Raw genomic sequence first — 13,728 nt, forward strand, 5'->3', positions numbered from 1 at the left:
AAAAATATAACCCAAACTTCCTCCTATTTGGATCATTCTATGACTTCTTGTGGAATCTTAGTTCTCAGACCAGGGATTGAACCCTGGCCCTCGGCAGTGAAAGTATGGAGTGTTAATCACTGGACTACCAGGATATTTTCCAGATTGCAGTTTTAAAAATATATTTTATCACTATGGGATTCCCTGGTAGCTCAGATAGTAAAGAATTTTACTGTAATGTGGGAGACCTGGGTTTGATCCCTGGTTTGGGAAGTTACTCTGAAGAAGGGAATGGCAACCCACTCCAGTATTCTTGCCTGGAGAATCCCATGGACAGAGGAGCCTGGTGGGCTACAGTCCATGCGATCGCTAAGAGTCAGACATGACTGAGCAACTAACCCTCATGACTTCTTTGGGCTTCCCTGGTGACTCAGTCACTAAAGAATCCGCCTACAAAGCCGAAGACATGGGTTCAATCCCTGGGTCAGGAAGACCCCCTGGAGAAGCACATTGCAGCTCACTCCGGTATTCTTGCCTAGAGAATCCCATCGACAGAGGAACCTGGCAGGCTGCAGTCCACAGAGGCGTGAACAATCAGACATGACTGAAGCAACTGAGCATGCATACATAATTTCTTTAATACTCTTCTCTAGCTGGCATATAAACCAGGATTCAAGTGGAAAAGGACAGGGTCTGGTGGCTCACATGGTAAAGAATCTGCCTGCAATGCAAGAGACCCCGGTTTGATCTTTGGGAAGATCCTCTGGAGAAGGAAATGGCAACCCACTCCAATATTCTTGCCTGGAGAATTCCATGAACAGAGGCGCCTGGCAGGCTACAGACCATGGGATTGCAGAGTCAGACACGACAGAGAGACTAACAAGTTGAGAAACCAAGGTACTGTTCAGATTTATGATTTCTGGAGTGAGATTCTGAGCAATAACCTACAAAAAACCTAGGGGTTGATTTGAGTATGTAATTATGTGGGAGGAGAGTCTGGACTCAAAGTGGCGGTAAATACAGACCTCGTTTGCTTCACAAAGATTAGCTCATACTTAATAATGGAGTAAACCTGTTGGATCATGACTCAACGCGCCTGAGTTATCAGGACTGCTGTCTCTACTGGCTAAACCTTCGGTATCAAGCCAGTACTTCTGGGATTCTGTCTCGCTGATGTCAGCTTTGCCGCTCCGTGTTAAGAAAATACCAAAGGTTCAGGAATTTCCAGGAGAACTGAGCCTCTTTCCAGGTTCTTCTCTGCCTGCTGTAAAAGGGAAACTCAAATGTGGGAAAACTTTGGGCTTAGGAGGTATGCTGGGGCAGGATCCACGAATCTACATTTTCATCAAAGGCTTTAGGCAGATTTGACGCAGCTGGTTCAAACTACATTTTGAAAAACAGAGTACAATGTTAAGAATGATGACACAAGAGCCAGCCGTTAAAACGTGTCCTGTTTTGGCAGCTTTGGAGACTAAGCCTGAATCCGGCTTCATTCACAACCAAGAGAATGAAAACAGCGGGGGAGTCTTTGAGTCAGTCCCTGAGGCGCCAGCTATGAAGAAACTCGCCCACATTCCAGGGCCAGGAGATGCAGGATCCACCTTAGCCACAGGTCTCCGAAACTCCTCGGAGAGTTCTGCCGGCTTCACCTGAGCCACGGGTCCACTGGGCTCCTCGCTGCATCCCGCTTGTCCTCCCGGTGCTCGACCAGCCACTTCTACCTCTTAAGAGTCGGAGTGCCGAAAACTCTCAGTGAATCCCAGGGGCAGCGGCCGGAAGCGCCCTTCAGGCCCGCCCCCTGCCCACCGGAGCCGGAAGTCGGCGACCCAGCCGCTACGTCACCCTCCGCGGGTCGCAGCGCACCATGCCCCGCGGCCCGTGCAGCCTCGTCAGGGTCTCCGCAACGCCCGTCGCGGCCCTGGCTGTGGCGCTGGTCTCGTCGCTCTCTCGCTGCTCCCTCCTGGAGCCGGAGGACAGTGTGGTCTCCGCGCTCAGCCCCTACTTCGGCACCAAGACTCGCTACGAGGATGCCAACCCCGGGCTACTGCCGGACCCTGAAGCGCCGCGGCGGGACCCAGAGTTGTTAGAGGAGACCTGCACCCCAGTGCAACTGGTCGCCCTCATCCGCCATGGCACCCGCTACCCGACGACCAAACAGATCCGCAAGCTGCGGCAGCTGCACGGGCTGCTGCAGGCCCGCGGGGCCAAGGATGACCGGACCCGCGCTGCCGGCCGCGGAGACCTGGGCGCCGCGCTGGCCGACTGGCCGCTGTGGTACGCGGACTGGATGGACGGGCAGCTGGTGGAGAAGGGGCGGCAGGACATGCGACAGCTGGCCCTGCGCCTAGCCTCCCTTTTCCCAGCCCTCTTCAGCCAGGAGAACTACGGCCGCCTGCAGCTAGTCACCAGCTCCAAGCACCGCTGCGTGGACAGCGGCGCCGCCTTCCTGCAGGGGCTCTGGCAGCACTACCACCCGGGGTTACCGGCCCCCGACGTCGCAGGTGACCACCCTGGGCCGCCCCCAGATCCTGGACTTCCCCGACTCCAACCTCTCCTCACTTCCCTCTGACCCCAGTCCCCCGTCCTTCCCCGCCCACCCCGCGCCCATCCTTTGGACTGTTCAGCACTTGACTCTCTCCCTTCTCATACATAATGTTCATTTATCCTTTTATCAGGGATGAATTTGGTACCTTCTACGTACAGGAAGCTGTAGTATACGTTGGGGGATCCAATAGTAAAGGAGACAGGCCAGGGCAGTTTTTGATCACCCATTCCCAAAATGAATCTCTCTCTGAGCACGAACCCTTGTTCCTTTCCTCTCTCTCTGACAGCGAGTTCTACAGTTGGGCAGGCTTTTTTTTTTTTTTTTTTTTTTAATTTAATACAGTCTGAGGTTTTTCCTCAGGCTTTACCTCTGATAGTATTTGGATTTTATTTTTTTTTTTTATTAGCAACTTTTTCTGATATCAGTTCTAGACCTACAACCTATTTTAGGAAGCTGCTCTAGGACTTTCTTTTCTGCTCTGCTTTTTTCTCTTTTGTTCTTGCATATACTGTGGAGTTACTCTCTTTGTAGCTCTGGTCCATGGTCATGGCACAGTACTTTACTAATTTATTCCATTACTTATGCGTTTGCAAAGTTTGGGAGATCATCTAGCATCGCTCTTATTTCACAGGTCATGATGCTGAGCCCAAGAATATCCCTTGCTGATAGTCCTTTCTTAGTTTTAAGGACTGAGTCAGGCCCAGAATCCAGGCCTTCTGTTTCTCTGGAATGATGCTTTTTTCCTTAGAAAATGTTTTAATAGTCATAGACGACAACAATAATAATAGCAAACACTTAATGCTTGCTGTGTGCCAGGCATGCCTCACACTTATTTCACATAATTTTTACAACAGCTCTCCGAAGTTTATGGCATTTTCACCCATCTTAACAGGTGAGGAAGTTGAGACATAGAAACAATACTTTGCCTAATTTCAAATGACTGGGTGTGGACCGAGGGAAAATGATTTAGACCTTGAGCTCTTAACCGTTGCACTGTATGTACAACTTCTATTTGTCCTATAACTTAAGGATAAGAATGAAAACATGACATTTTTGTGCCAGAGAGATGAACAAGTGTTAATACTTCTTGATCAGCTTTAAGGTCAAAGTTGAGGTGAGGCATCGTTTAGCTTTAAAAAGCCCAAGTGAAAAATAAGTTAGAAGTAGACTGGTTTGTCATTTCTCAAATAGCATCCTCTCTTCAGCTGTTCCGCCATCTTCAAGGGGTTCTTCCATTGACACTGTCCTGTCACTGCTCTGGGGGTAACTTATTTTGCTGACTTGTGTTTAGTCACTTGTTGAATTGCACTTTTTGATTAAATAGCTAGACTTTTTCCCATTAATATGAGTGAAAATTTCCCACAATTTTTTAAAATTAGCTGAATGTTGGTATACACTAGTGTATACCAGAAAGGAACCACTGAACCTTCTGAGATGAATAAATTTTTGCCCTTAAATGGCATTGTGAGAATTAGCATTTGCCAGCCCTGGGTCAAAATAGTTCAGGATAAGCCACCCCTCACCATTTTCAGTCTCAGAGATTAAACCTTTTGCTTAGCTGCGTTGTTATTATCTACAGACAATTGTTTTGCCTGTTTTGTACATCTGGGCTTTGGAGGGAAGCCACTGAATTGGATTTTGTATTCTTACAGAAACAGAACAATGCCTTTGTTTCTGTTTAAAGAACAGCAATAATTAGATAATAGCAGGGGCGAATTATCCAGATCCACTTAGGAAATTCTGAGGCCACAGAAGAAGATGAGAAAGATGACTTATTTTCCTAGTCAAGATGTTTCTTAAGAACTGTAATCCAATTGCCAATTCAGTGGGCTTAATTATTCATTTCAGGATTTGAAATGAATACATACACATACATAAAGATATTTTCACAGACACATCCAAAAATCATAATTTTCTCATTTTAATTACAGAAACAATATTATATACTATTAGTACTTAGTGTTCTTGTCATAGTAAATTTTTGGAGAAATGATGACTGAAATCTGTGTATTTTAAATATGACTAAGAACACTTAAAAGGCACCCCAGTAGTTGGAGCATGATTATGAATGCTTTTCTAGTATGTATTTGTTCCTTAATTGGGGAAATAATGTAACATAAAATTCTAAATGGAAAGTTATGTAGGAGCTCCAATTAGAAAATAAACCAAATCAGAAACATCTAGCACAATGAAATACATAATACCTGAAACTTTAATATATCTTGTGTTGTTGTCAATAGTTTTTGTCCAAAGTAGTCTTTTGTAAAGTAACGCAGATTTGAGAAAGTTAATTGAGAATATAAAAACTCTTTATTTAGACTTTGGATTAAAGTAGTAAAACAGAGTCTACCTTGGATTCTCTCTCACCTTGTTATTAGAAGCTTTGCTAATTTTTAGTTTGATTTCTCAAATTTTCTATGCCTGATAGAAACAGTACCTATGTAATACATTTTTGCACTTCTTATGACATTCATGTCAAATCATTTTTGGTTTTCTTTAAGAAAACATTCATTTCAATTTATTCCATAGTGTAGTATTGCTCTAATATTTTATTTTTACCTTTGATGTTCTCTGTTTCTTTAGTCTTTTTTTCCATCTTTTTTTCCATCCTCTCATGAACTAACAGTCTTTACAATTGGGAAATAGTTTTGCCCCATGTCTTTCATAAGCAGTGTGTTTACTTATTTCAGATATGTTGAAGTGTGAATAGGTTTTTAGTGTTCCTTTTTATACTTGAAACAAAATTTTCAATAATTTGAAATTGTCATTCCTGTCAATGGATGTGTGTATACATATATATGTATATACGTATACACACAATATTTTTTTCTCCTTTCAGATATGGAGTGTGGACCTCCAAGAATTAATGATAAATTAATGAGGTTCTTTGATCATTGTGAGAAGTTTTTAACTCAAGTGGAAAGGAATGCTACTGCTCTTTATCATGTAGAAGCCTTCAAAACTGGACCAGAAATGCAGAACATTTTAAAAAAAGTTGCGGATATTTTGCAAGTGCCAGTCAACAACTTAAATGCAGGTAATGTGCCTGTTATGTTGCATTTGAACTCTGAAATAATTTAAGTGATTTTTAAACTCTAAATATGGAAAAATATAGAAGAAGAAAGTTATTCCTTTTAAAGGACCACAATTGATTTTTACATTGAGAAAATAATGTGTTCTAGGTCAAGAAGATTCTGTATCTCATGCTTACTATTTTTAGGTTCAGACTTTTCTTTGAGTTTTGTGTAAGTTAATACACAGAATTCTTGATATATACTGGATTTGTTTTTTTGTGTTTTTTTTGAGGGCAAAGTTATATGAAGCTTTAACCCCAAGCATTGTTTACAAAACAGAAATTATCTTTTCTGAATTATCTCCTCCTATGGGAAATAGATGGGGAGACAGTGGAAACAGTGTCAGACTCTATTTTTTTGGGCTCCAAAATCACTGCAGATGGTGACTACAGCCATGAAATTAAAAGACGCTTACTCCTTGGAAGGAAAGTTATGACCAACCTAGATAGCATATGATGGCATATTAAAAAGCAGAGACATTACTTTGCCAACAAAGGTCCATCTGGTCAAGGCTGTGGTTTTTCTAGTGGTCATGTATGGATGTGAGAGTTGGACTGTGAAGAAAGCTGAGCGCCAAACAATTGATGCTATTGAACTGTGGTGTTGGAGAAGACTCTTGAGAGTCCCTTAGACTGCATGGAGATCCAACCAGTCCATCCTAAAGGAGATCAGTCCTGGTGTTCATTGGAAGGACTGATGCTGAAGCTGAAACTCCAGTGCTTTGGCCACCTCATGTGAAGAGTTGACTCATTGGAAAAGACCCTGATGCTGGGAAGGATTGGGGGCAGGAGGAGAAGGGGACAACAGAGGATGAGATGGCTGGATGGCATCACCGACTTGATGGGCATGAGTTTGAGTAAACTCCGGGAGTTTGTGATGGACAGGGAGGACTGGTGTGCTGTGTGTGATTCATGGGGTCGCAAAGAGTCGGACACGACTGAGCGACTGAACTGAACTGAACTGAAAGTAATACAAATGGAAAATCATATAAAAATTCTTTAGTTTTTAAAGCAGTTCAGAAGTACATGTTAATGTTTGCAAGGGATTAAGTTTTAGAAAAGAAGTGTGATTTTTTTTTCCTTTGAGGCTTTTATCCTAGAGATTTTGATAAAGTGAACAGACATATCTGTCATAAGCTGTTGCAGTGGGTGGGTTGGCTGCAATTTATCATGCAACCTGGGTAAAAGGAAACCACTATTAATAATTGTGCTGGGAGAGCAGGTGGAAAACCAGGATACATGCTCACCTAGCAATGAGAAATTAAGAAAAATAATAAAAAATTTTCCCGTTTTCTAGGAATGTGTAATCCATACAGCAGATACTGACGAATCTATATATAGAGTATGATTTCTTTATAGTGTGAATAAATTTCCAAGGACCAGTGCAGGAGATGTTGGGAACAAATTAAGTAGACTAGCATCTGTTGATTTGGTGTCTAAATGCTTTATGTGAGTGCATGCTCAGTCATGTCCGACTCTTTGTGACACCATGGACTATAGCCTGCCAAGCTCCTCTGTCCATGGAATTCTCTGGGCAGGAATACTGGAATGGGTTGCCATGCCCTCCTCCAGATGATTTTCCCAACCCAGAAATCAAACCCCAGTCTCCTGCAGTTCCTGCATTGGCAGGCAGATTCTTTACCACTGCACCACCTGGAATGCCAAAGGATCAGAAAAGTGAAGATGCCTAAACTAGCATTTAAAATTGAGTTTTTTCTCTTTCTTCAACTGGCTATGCATTGGAGTCATTTGCAGAGCTTTAAAAATTACTTATTTGGGAAATAATTCAAGTACATAGGTAATAATAAAGGGTAATATAATGAGTATCTGTATACCTACAACTTAGTTTGATCAGATTTTAAAATTATGCTTCAGTTAGTTGCTTTAAATAAATTGAGGGCCCTTAGGCCCTCTCCAGGATCTCATTCCTTTCCTTTTCTCCCCACAGGTAACTATTGTTATGAATTGAGCATTTAAGTCATCCTATGCCAGTTTTTAATGTTTATATTTATGTACCTAAATGGGATATAATTTGCAGATTTTTAGGAATGATGTCAAACTATGATGTCAGTCTGACATTTGATTTTAATTCAACTTTGTATTTTTTTATTTAATGAGTGTAATTCTAGTTCTACATTTATACTTATGTATAGAATTACACTATATAACTACCAGTATCTAGCCATTATTCTGTTAGTGGACATTTAAGATTGTTTAAGATTTAAAAAAAAAAAATGTTTCTAGTCTCTGAATTGACAAGGATTTTTGTGTTCTGGACTTATCTGGTGGGTCAGTGGTAAAGAATCTGCCTGTCAATGCAGGAAACATGAGTTGGGGTTGCAGAAGAGTAAGACACGGCTTAGCAACTGAAAACAACAATAAATTTGTGTTTTACTGATTGGGTGAGAGCAACTTTTTGGAGGCAATATTAACATAATGGTTAAAATCATGGGTTCTGGAATTGGACTGTTTGCATTTGATTCTTGACTTTGTTATATTTTTTAATAACTCTCTGATCGTTATACATCACAAGTTCCTTAATAACTATGTCATGGTTTCTTTCTGTGTAAAACAGATATAGAAATTGTACCTGCCTCATAGGATTATTGGAAGGATTATATTAGATTTATTCATGCAAAGCATTAACCCAGTACCTGGCACAGAGTAGCTGCTCGAAAATACTTTAGTTATTTAAATACCTTTTTTTTTACATAGAAAGGTGAAGTTGAATGTATTTTTTGTAATTTATTCTTATTTAGAAATGTAGCTGCATAATTTATTTAAATTGTGTTATTTCAAAAATATATATGATACATTTTTAGGTCAATACTAGTTAAAAGTTATTTACCCCATCATTAAGTTTTACTGGTCAGAGAGGCTGAAGCTAATACAGTCCAGATTCTTTGTATAGGAAATTACTTTTCTATTGAAGTTTTTCTTAGTTTTTAGCTCTTTCAAATAATGCAACAGTGAACATCCTTATAGTCTGGTTTTTGCACTTGAGAGTTTATAAGATAAACAAGTATAGGTAGACTTACTGGATTAAGGAGCATGAATATTTTACATCTTGACATATACTTCCAAATTGTTCTCTGAAAGTGTAGAAAAATTTATATCAGCAATATATGAGAATGCTCATTTCCCCTAATTCATCCAATAGTGGATATTATTAGTCATTTTGACTTTCACCAATTTGATTAGTGAAAAATGATATCTAGCTTTAATTTGTGTTTCTTTGGTTACTTGTAAGGTTGAACTTCCTTTCATAGGTTTATTAGTTATTTCATTCCTTCTGTGAATTGCCTCTTTATAAACCTTGGCCATCTTCTGTTGGATTATTGTTTTTTCTCATTGAACATAGGTACCCTTTATGTGTTATAGATATATTAATTATATATTCTTTACTATTGTTTGACCAAAGGATAAATGCTTTGCCTATTTTGTGTCAAGATCCAGGGAGCCTAGAATGAGTTGCCCAAGATAATCAGTGGCAGAGTCAGGTCGCATAGTATGGTTTTTCCCTCTTTCTCTCCTCCTTGACCCTTTGTTTTACCTTCCTCCTGACTCCTCACTTACTCTGCCCTTTTTCTTCTCTCCTTTTTTATATCCTTCTCTGTAGTTTCTTCTTAATAGTTATAAAGTAAATTGTTGTGTAGTTAAAAGAACTGTTCAATAAATGTCCCTTGTTATTGCTAATTTTCAAGTTGGGGATTAAAACCTTTTATAACTTTATCTCCCCTCTTCTAACCCTCTAAAATTAACAGAATCAAACTATGTTTTATGTAGTAAGTCCTTGGCATTCTGTAGATATTCAGCCTTTGGAAAACTGCATAAAATAGTAACCCACAAATTTTACTCTTTTTTTCCTCAGACTTAATTCAAGTAGCTTTTTTCACCTGTTCCTTTGACCTGGCAATTAAAGGTGTTAAATCTCCTTGGTGTGATGTTTTTGACATAGATGATGCAAAGGTATGTATTACTTTTGGAGTTTCTTTGCCTTCTTTGCATGGTTTTCATTGTTGTTATTTGAAGCAGCTTTTCAAAAAAAGAATAGGGAACATTAAGTGTCTTGGACTATCTCATAATTTTCTTAACAAAGATTAATTGTTCAGATACGACCTATCTATTTGTAAATAGTTTGTGTTCATAAAACTCTGGGAAACATTCTTCATTGTGGTTTGATTTATAGGTCCACCCGTTTGAAAACCTACTTAACCCATCATCAAATTTTACTGCCGTGAAGCATTGTAGAGCTAATATAATCCAAATTCTTCTTTTTATAGGGTGAATGGATTTCCACAGTTCAGAGAGGATGAATGGATTTCCAATACCTATTCTTTTATAACATTTTCATAATATATGGAGTTCTGTGCTCTACCTGGTGATGGCAGTGATTCATCTACAGTTTCTGCCTGCCTAGTTGGTATTCCCTTTCTTTCCTCTTCATTCACATGGCTTCTTTGTAGAAGCCAGCTGTTTTTGGAGCTGTTCCAGTATATATTTCTATCTTTAGGCTTCTTCCCATATCTTTATTTTCTCATTTTGTACTCTCTTTTTTAAATGATTATTTTATTTCCTTAAGTCTTTAGAATTCATGATACTGTATTTAATTATAGTTTTCATCTGCTCTGTAGAATTTCTAGAGTGAGGGTTTTTTTTTTTCTGGCTGTTTTATCTGTGTAGCTGTCTTGTTTTTAATTTGTATGTTTGTATAGACACTAGCACCTTTTTAATTACTCATCTTTGCAATGAGTTCAGCTTTTACTTCTCAAGTGGCCAATAGGGATAAGCCTATTGGTTCAAAGATAAGTATTGTGCCTTACAATTTAGAGTTTTTCTCTGAGATTCTTTGCAGAATACTTCATGTAAAGATGGATGGTCAGTATGTTTCCTGTAATGGTGTTATAGGCTGTCCAGGAAGGCTCCTCTTAGACTTCATTGTTTTAAGCAAGGATTGTTGGATTTACTTCTGCAAGTATACCATGTGCTTTGAGGATCTATCTTCTGCTGGTTTTATCTGAGATGTTTTGTTTGATTTTTACTGCATTTGGCAGTCCTTCCTCATTTATGGTGGTGGCTCAGGGTACAGAGGATTTCTAATCTCTTTGAAAGGAGCATTTGCCTTTCTCTTTCTGATTCTTGTTTTTTAGAGTGATTTCTGAGAGAAAAGAGCAAATATATATTTTCTATTTAAGAGCACTTCCAGTTTTTCATTATAAAATATGTTTGGCATAGTCACCAGTAGTTATCCTTACCAAGTTAAGGAAATTTCTGTTTCTTGTCTGCTAAAACTTTGTATTTGTTTATTGTTTTTAAAATTAAGAATGTGCTGAATTCTTGTGCTGGCATCCAGGAAAATGACTATTTTTTCTTCTTTAATCTTCTAGCATAGTTAATTACATTAGTACATTTTCTAGTATTGGATTGTGCTTGTATTCCTTCTTTCTTATGATAGATTCTTTTATTGACTGATTTTCCTCCTAGTTAATATTATGTTTCTTGTTTCTTCATGTATTTCTAGTAATTATTTATTAGATAATGGACACTGAACATTGCGGTGTTGAATACTTGGATTTTGGCTTTTAAGTGTTGAATTTTGTTTTATTCTGCAGTTAAGTTACTTGTGGATCAGTTTAATTCTTTTGAAGCATCATTCTTCCTGAATTTCATATTCTAGACCTGGCCTTATAAAACTCAGACGTAAGACTTTACTTATACACATCTTTACTATTAAAGTATGACTCTTTGGCATCCAGATTGAAATCCTGGATCTCTTGGTGTCTGTGGAAGCTCTCTACTTAAGCTGCTTGGAACGTGAATATCTCCTAGCCTCTGCAATTGATCAGCTTACAAATCCCATAACATTAGCAATATAATCAAGGGGATCCCCCCCCCCCCCCCCCCCCCACTCCATGATTTTTGGAGTTCTTTTCCTGTGTAGCTTCTTCCTCTCTTCTCTAACCTGCTAATTCCAGTCACTTCAGACTTACTAAACTCTGAGTACTGACTCCTTGGCTCAGCAAGACTGCTGCATTCTGCTTGACATTCTTTTCCCCGTGTCAGTTTCAGAGTGCCTCTTCTTTTTCATTTCTGATACTATTTTTGTTTTATTTCTCGAAAAGATTTGGCAAAACTTTGTCTAATTCTTTTTATTTTCATTAAAAATTTTTTTACATTGCCCTTTTTGTTAACTTCTTGATTTAATTACCTCTTTAGGAACCCACTCCAGTATTCTTGCCAGGAGAATCCCATGGATGGAGGAGCCTTGTAGGCTAGAGTCCACGGGGTCGCAAAGAGCTGGACACAACTGAGCGACTTCACTTTCACTTTTAATATTTGTTGAGTTTTGTTTTTAGTACATGGCACTGGCTTGTCCTTGCTCTTGCTTTTAAATTTACAGCTAGCACTTAATTTCTCTAGGGACTTTTCTGGGAAGAATGGCTCATAACGGCTACATAGTCTTCTCTTGTACCTCTTTTGGATTGCAACTTTTCATCCTCTACTTTTGGTGTTGGATCAAATGATACATGAATACAAGTTTTAACATTCAGATAAAGGCTACCTTAATCGCCAACTCCAAGTTAAGAGCTCTCCACAGAAAATCTACTATTCTTGTCAGTTTGATGTGTACTTTTCAATCTTTTAATGTATGTATGGAATTAATAGGTCTTAGAGATGTGTGTCTTTTGTCAGTTTGTCCTTTAGAATGTTTTATTATATTAATACATTCCTTCTAGTACCAATTTTCCATAGTCTTGGTCTACTTTTATTGCTATTTTTATTACTGTTTTTGGTTAATTGAACCAAAGTAACTCATTTTCTATCTGGTTTCTACCTTCCTAAAGTTCTTTAAAATCCCTGACTCACTGTGAGCAGCTTTCTGTGCTATAATGAATATTTTTCTATGTATGTTTTCTTTTTTCTGTATCTATCTTTGCTATCATCTTAATATAATTTTAGATGAGAAGGGAGGCACACACCTGTCTTTATCCCACTCTTCTGAACTGTCAAGGATGCTGGGATTGTTGGCTGTGAATACTGTTGACTTGCTCTTGCAAGTCTCTACATTCCTATTCAGGTTTGTGTCTCGGCATAAATCTCTGGGTCTCACCCTTAAATGCTTGAAATGGTTAAAAAAAAAAAAAAAAAGAAATGGTAAATAAAAACTTTGTAACTGCTAAGATTCTCCTGTACTTTGTGTAGAACAGTGATTAAACAATGTAACCTTTTCTGAGAGATCATTATTAAATCAGAAAATCTGTTATATTAATAAAAATGTAAAGATTTTTGAAATTTTTATTTTTAGGTTTTAGAATATTTAAATGATCTGAAGCAATATTGGAAAAGAGGATATGGGTATACTATTAACAGTCGATCCAGCTGCACCCTGTTTCAGGATATCTTTCAGCACTTGGACAAAGCAGTTAAGCAGAAACAACGGTAAAAACTTTTTAAAAAAGCTTTTTTTAACAGGATTAAAGCCCAGTTAAGCTTCTGGAAAATGTTTTATAATAGGTGATTTTTAAAAATAGATTTTGCTTTTATGTTTTTAAAAAATAATTATACTTACAAAATAACTAGATGACCTATGTAAGTTATAAAGCATGTACACCCTCCATTCAACCCAAGAACTGGAACATTAGTAATAATTTGCATTTGTCTATTTATGTACTTCTCTGTGATTTCATTTTCCACTCTCCCCTGGCCCTATTTACCTCGTATCCCCTTTGCAGACTATTCCCCATTTGGTCCATATTATTCCTTAGTCTCTATAAAATTTTTTTTTATTATGAATGTATCTGTGCCCAAATGACATGCTTAGTTTTGCTTAGAGACATATGCTTACTGTATTTTGGGATTGTTTCTTTCCCCCTCCAACATTACATTTGTAACATTTATCACGTTGTTACTTATACTATAGTTTATTCATTTTTATTGGAGTACCATATTCAGTAATGTTCAATATTCAGTAAGTAAATACCATAGTTTATATCATCTTGTCAGTGAGCATTTGGTAGTTTCTAATTTTTGCTATATTTTAAATAGTGAAATTGTACATGATTTCTGGTATGAATTCTTCTAAGTTTTATTTTAAATGAGAGTTTCTCATCAAAAAGTCTCTTTAACATTC

General features: G+C 38.3%; 1 protein-coding gene across 2 annotated transcripts in view; it reads left to right on the plus strand.

Annotated features, from left to right (window-relative positions):
- The first annotated feature begins 1,780 nt into the window (after positions 1-1,780).
- The window catches only part of MINPP1 (multiple inositol-polyphosphate phosphatase 1), a 33,136-nt gene continuing 21,188 nt past the window's right edge, over positions 1,781-13,728 (plus strand). The window contains exons 1-4 of one of the 2 annotated variants that reach the window (XM_061162104.1): positions 1,787-2,480; positions 5,364-5,561; positions 9,469-9,566; positions 12,904-13,037. In XM_061162104.1, coding sequence (XP_061018087.1) covers positions 1,844-2,480; positions 5,364-5,561; positions 9,469-9,566; positions 12,904-13,037 — 1,067 coding nt within the window. In that variant the 5' untranslated portion in view covers positions 1,787-1,843. Of the gene's footprint in view, positions 2,481-5,363; positions 5,562-9,468; positions 9,567-12,903; positions 13,038-13,728 lie in introns of both variants that reach the window. The other variant, XM_061162105.1, reaches the window with a different exon arrangement.

The sequence above is a fragment of the Dama dama genome, chromosome 15, assembly GCF_033118175.1.
Source record: "Dama dama isolate Ldn47 chromosome 15, ASM3311817v1, whole genome shotgun sequence".
In the NCBI taxonomy this organism is placed as follows: Eukaryota; Metazoa; Chordata; class Mammalia; order Artiodactyla; family Cervidae; genus Dama; species Dama dama.